The sequence below is a fragment of the Zea mays genome, chromosome 3 (assembly GCF_902167145.1).
Source record: "Zea mays cultivar B73 chromosome 3, Zm-B73-REFERENCE-NAM-5.0, whole genome shotgun sequence".
NCBI classification, from domain to species: Eukaryota; Viridiplantae; Streptophyta; class Magnoliopsida; order Poales; family Poaceae; genus Zea; species Zea mays.
Window position 1 is genome coordinate 49,964,329 of NC_050098.1, and position 5,637 is coordinate 49,969,965.

The window sequence follows — 5,637 nt, forward strand, 5'->3', positions numbered from 1 at the left end:
ATATATACACGTCACTAATGTTAGAACGGAGGTCTGTGCACAGTTATTAGTGACACGTTTTTAGAAAAGTCGTCACTATGAAAAATTAGTGTTTCTAGCTAGTGGTTCATATCTTCCTACTATTATAGGGGTGTTTGAAAGCACTAAAGCTAATAGTTAGCGACTAAAATTAGCCGGAGACATCAAAACATCTTAGCTAAAGGTTCAGCTATTAGCTATTTTTAGTAAATTAGTTAATAGTTAGCTAGCTAATTCCATTAGCAATTTTTTACCGAACTAGCTATTAGCTCTAGTGCATTCAAACACCCCCTTTATCCTAAAATTTATGATCATATGCAGGTCAAATTAATTGCCAAGATTATCATAGTTCATGAGCCGTTTAAAATAGATGAGTGTGGTAGCCATCGGTCAAATTAAAACACACACTTACATGTACACAATCGCAACGGTGTGACATTTTTGACCGGATGTAAAAAAGAGAGACAAAACCACGGGATTATTAGTCGTCGTCGTGTCGTCCTCCGGCGCCATTTGGTTCCCCAACCGAAATTGACTTCCTTGACCTGAGTGTCTTTCCTAATGAACCTCCGCTATCACGTGGATGCTCATGCACAGTTACCGGTCTACCCCTCCCCTCCTTTGCCCGACGTCATACAACGCGGCGCCTGAAGCTGCTGGCCCACCATCTCCATTTCATGCGGCCCTTTCCACTTTCCCATTGGTCCACACACACACCTTTTTTTTCTAATTTATTTATTTATTTATTACTATTTTGTGCAGCCGGAAGCCCGGAAGTCCAAGTCCGTCAGCTTTGGCTTCTTTTGCGTGTAGCCTTGACCCTAATTGACACAAGTAACCATAAAGCCCAAAACCTTCTTCTTCGTCCTTTCCATCCATGGAGACGAAACCGGAGCCGCACCGCCAGAACCACGTCCGCCACGAGGAAGCCCAGGAGGGGGAGCAGGCAGCAGTCATGGAACACGGCGCTCTCTCGCTGCAGCGCGGAGTCACCAACTTGTTCGGCAGGCGGCACGACGAGAAGCAGGCGGTCGGCCGCCGGGGCGAGATCAGGGAGGTGGACTTCTTCTCGAGGGTCTCCAGACCCCGGGACCAGGACAGCGGCGGCGGCGGCGGGCGCGGGGTGTCCGGAGGCGGACGTGACGACGTCTACGTGAGTCTCCGCGGTATCGATCGTCAGCTACTGGCGAGGCTTTTGCGGATTGCTGAAATTAGGCGGCGGTATTGTATGATTCCTTTTTGAATTGACCAAGTATAGTGCTTGTTCGTGCAGATCGAGCTCGACCTGCTGACCACCACCACAGCTGCCACGACCTGCGCCGGCGACGAAGTGATGCAGACCAAAAATCAAAAGGTTGGTTCACTTCCGTTCGAATTCATCTTTCTCCGAAGATCTCCCCCCCTTCTTCTCGCCGTCGTTTGTTGGATTTTTTGCATTTCTGATATATATTATTTTGTATATCATATACCTATATGTGTGTGTACTGTGTAGATAGAGGCTTCAGCTGTGGAAGCGGAGCTCAGGCGGGTAGTGGAGGAGAACCGGCGGCTGCGCGGAATACTGGAGGAGCTCACCCGGAGCTATGGCGCGCTGTACCAACAGCTTCTCCTTGTCACGCAGGGTCAGCACCACCAACATCGACTGCATCCTGCCGATCTCATGATCAGTAGGCCATCACTGGCTCATGTAAGTGCTGTTTCATCGGATTATATGGCCGATCTCCCCAGCGTGTCTTCTTTTTCGGTCTTATTTCCTTTAATTATTGTTGGCGTGTCTTCTTTTTCGGTCTTTGTTTCCTTTAATTGTTGTTGCCTTCTGCCTGGATTGTTGATTTCAACGTTGAGTGGGTTTCAAATTCCAAATTCAACTTTTCAATTGCGCAATTACTACTAGCATCATCACGTTACCTGAGTCCGCATCAATTGCGGGATTACTACTAGCACCACACGTTAGCTGATCCATCTGAGTCCGCATCAATTGCGCAATTTTTAAATTCGCTTCTTGTTCCCAATATATATATTAGACCTATTATATGCTAGAGAGAAATATATTTGCTACCGAGAGAGATTCTTCAAGATGAAGATCCGTGCAATAATGTACAGTAGTCCACAGCTAAATTAATTTGCGTGCGTGCACGCACTTCCATGGTAAGATCCTCGTCAAATTAATCATGTCACATGAGCTTATGAATGCGTCAGTGTAGTTTACTCGATTTGATTCTTCCATCATATAAAAGAGTATCCTAGTCGAATAGTATAGTCAAGTACTGATATGATAGACACTGCACATATATAGGAGCATCGGAAACAGCTAGCGGATAGTACTCACCCTCCCATGAAGTCCGCTCTAGCATTTCGAGGCTACAAATCGGGTCTAATTAACAGTCTCTTTTTCTCATTTTTTTTCTTTTTTTCCCTTTCGCGCTATCCCCGTGTTCTCGTTCTGTAGAATTCACGAGGCATCGTTGCTCACCATCCGCGCATGGGCAATCCGCGCGGCCGTTTCACGCTCGATCCGGCCTTCCCTTCCGCCACCACCACAAAACGATAGTACCAGACCAATATTTCATCCAAACTGAGCACCTGAAGAATCCGCTGCTAGCATCATTCACCTCAAACACACAGCGTCGTCATTATTGGTGAATCACAGGGTTTTGGCACGCACGCACACAGCATCTAATTTGAATATTTTGGTTTTCGGCTACGGTCTTTTGTTTTTCTGCGGCATATATACAGTGACACTAATTATTATGAATAATACACAGCGACTGGTACACACCTTGCTCTCTCATGTGATCGATGATCTGTACTGCTGCTACCCCAGTAGTAGTTAGCATGTGCTAATCCCATGCACGAACGCTTTCAGTTGCTTGCTCGCTTTAAATTTCCTCTTTGACTAATTAAACAATTGGCACACACGCGTACGTACGTACGTACGAACGTGTCCATCGCCACCAAATCTGGATGCAGACCCACCTGACCAGCACCGCGGCCTCGCAGTACAGCGCGTCCACTCGGCTGCTGCTGGAGGCGCGCGCGTCGTCCTCCGCCGTGGCGCAGCCGCGTGCCGTCGAGGACGAGGTTGTCAGCGGCGCCGGCGACGGAGCCGGGGTCGTCGAGGCGTCGCCTTCGCTGAGCAATGGAGGAAACAACGACAACGACGCCGCCGCGGCCGACGGCAAGAGGAAGACGTCTCCACCGAGAGAGAGTGGCGAGCAGGCGGCGGCGTCGTCGGAGCTGCCGGGCCGGAAGGCGAGGGTGTCCGTGCGCGCGCGGTCGGAGGCGCCAATGGTAATTAACAGTTTAATCTGGTCCCTTCTTTGTTGATCCCCCGCTTAATTGCTTATCGATCGGCCAGTTAATGACGTGCTTAAAGCAACATTGAAAACTACAGTAGGTAGAGATCGATCTCCTGGTATTTTGGATTACTAATGACACAAGAGAGACTACTAATATTAATTCCTGGTCTCTCCGCACATATAGTTATTCCAATAATACACATAGTGATGTACATAGTCCGTCCTGCAATTGCAATGTATATGACATTATTATTTTGCCTAACTGTAGATTAGCGACGGGTGTCAATGGCGGAAGTACGGGCAGAAGATGGCCAAAGGTAACCCATGCCCGAGAGCATACTATCGGTGCACAATGGCTGTGGCATGCCCCGTGAGGAAGCAGGTAATATTAACACATGCACAAGTTATATATGGTGTTAATATATTAGCAACAGTTGGTATGTACTCAAAAATTAAAGCTAGCTCTAGCGCGCGGCTGCATGGTGGTATCATATCATGCATGTGTGTCATGCATGATTGTACTAATATGTAATGCACATTCAGGTGCAACGGTGCGCCGAGGACAAGACAATTCTGGTGACGACATACGAGGGCCACCACAACCACCCGCTACCGCCGGCGGCCACGACCATGGCGAACACCACGTCCGCCGCGGCTGCCATGCTCCTCTCCGGCCCGGCCACCAGCCGCGACGGCGCGGCTGCCCTCCTCGGCCACCCGGCGGCAGCGCTGTTCCACCACTCCAGCAGCAGCATCCCCTACGCGTCCACAATGGCCACGCTCTCCGCCTCCGCGCCGTTCCCCACCATCACCCTCGACCTCACCCAGCAGGCGCCCGGAGGCCTGCTGCCCCACGGACTGCATCGCCCGCCCGGAGGAATGCACCCCGTGGTGGCCGCCCCGGCGGCGGCGATGCCGTTTCCTGCACCATCGCCGCTGGCGATGTTCCTTCCGCAGCGAGCGCCCACGGTGCCGACCGGGCTGCCGGTCGCGCCGCGGCAGCAGCAGCAGCAGCAGTCGGTGATGGAGACGGTGACTGCAGCCATCGCCGCCGACCCCAACTTCACCACGGCGCTTGCGGCAGCCATCTCGTCGGTCATGGCAGGAGCAGCGCATCAGGCTCAGCAGCCTACTCCACGTGCGAGCAACATCATCGGCATCCCCGGGGATGAGGCCAACGGCGGCAGCGCGGGTGCCGCCACAGCAGGTCCGAGTCCGACGACGACGGCAGCCGGAGCACATGCGGCGTCCGGCGGATCGCCTCGGTTCGCGACGCAGTCCTGCACCACGTCCACAACTTGAGGGAACTGATGAGTACACGTACGTGCTGAGTTTGGCGATCACAGACCATCCATCTGCTGCACTACTTCGACTACGACTGTCTGTAAAATTGATGAGTGTATTATGTTTATTATGCACAGAAATGAGATATACCGAACCATACTTGTTGTATTATGTACAGATGAAAATTGGAAATATACAGTAGTTTTAGCTGAATTAATTAGGCGCGTACATTAATGTTGTCCTTTCGAAGGAAAGAATTGTGCAAATTAAAGATGAATAAGAAAATGAATTAATGGTCAAATTGATTTGGAACAAACTGTAGACGTACTGGACCGCCGCCCAAGTCATAACCGTCCAAAGCTAACGGTCCATGGAGGGCGACGACCGAGGCTTCGACCTTCGTACGTAGAAACATGCAGCATGATTGTTGAGGTCGTGTGTTACTTAAGTCGACGGCGCCGGCGCCTAATCTGTTGACTGAGAGAGAGTCGGGGTAATATTGACGCCGCCCGCTGTTCAAGCAGCACGCGGTCTCCAACTTGACTTCATCATCGTCCACATGCATGCACGGCATGGTTGGACAGGTACCTGCTTTGCACATACCACACCAAAGGTCATACAATGAGAAGTTATCAGCTAGTTGAGTTCCGCACACCTCCTAGTCCATTAGTTGCCTAGCTCAGTGCAAGAACCATTTGGGTATCATAGGTTGGGTATCTCCATGGTCCATGGAGCCCACAAGTCTTCTCCACACGAAGTTGGATTTTCATGAAGCCTTTTTTTTTTTGGAGCGCTCCCTCTGATAGTGCCATCTTTGCTTGAACTTCCAACTCAAATATCGTTGACCTCGTTCGCTCTAATATTAGACAACCACATCACAAATATGGTTGATGTGATCTCGCAAAGTTAAATTTTTCTAGTGCATACCAATAATGGTGAACACAAGCACCACGCCCTAGTGGCAAGAGGTATGATGATGAAGACATGGTCTGATCTTTTAATAGGTACGATAAGTTCAATTGATGGAGAACTCGAC

At 50.2% G+C, this 5,637-nt stretch overlaps 1 protein-coding gene across 2 annotated transcripts; it reads left to right on the forward strand.

Moving 5' to 3' along the window:
* The first annotated feature begins 795 nt into the window (after positions 1 to 795).
* On the forward strand, positions 796 to 4,829 carry LOC103650062 (probable WRKY transcription factor 31). 2 transcript variants are annotated; one of them, XM_008675729.3, is made up of 6 exons: positions 796 to 1,171; positions 1,292 to 1,372; positions 1,511 to 1,705; positions 2,989 to 3,309; positions 3,586 to 3,699; positions 3,861 to 4,829. In XM_008675729.3, exons 1-6 carry the CDS (start codon positions 896 to 898, stop codon positions 4,617 to 4,619), a joined length of 1,746 nt encoding a protein of 581 aa, XP_008673951.1. In that variant the 5' UTR covers positions 796 to 895; the 3' UTR covers positions 4,620 to 4,829. The 2 variants fall into 2 exon arrangements, with proteins under 2 accessions (XP_008673951.1, XP_008673952.1); XM_008675730.3 differs by having other exon boundaries at positions 900 to 1,184.
* The last annotated feature ends 808 nt before the right edge of the window (positions 4,830 to 5,637 follow it).

Excerpts from the sequence above, each read along its gene's own strand:
- LOC103650062 (XM_008675729.3), top strand. The coding sequence starts at position 896 with ATGGAGACGAAACCGGAGCCGCACCGCCAGAACCACGTCCGCCACGAG. Across the intron at positions 1,373-1,510 it reads TGCAGACCAAAAATCAAAAG|ATAGAGGCTTCAGCTGTGGA; the intron begins GTTGGTTCACTT and ends TGTACTGTGTAG. Across the intron at positions 1,706-2,988 it reads GTAGGCCATCACTGGCTCAT|ACCCACCTGACCAGCACCGC; the intron begins GTAAGTGCTGTT and ends ATCTGGATGCAG.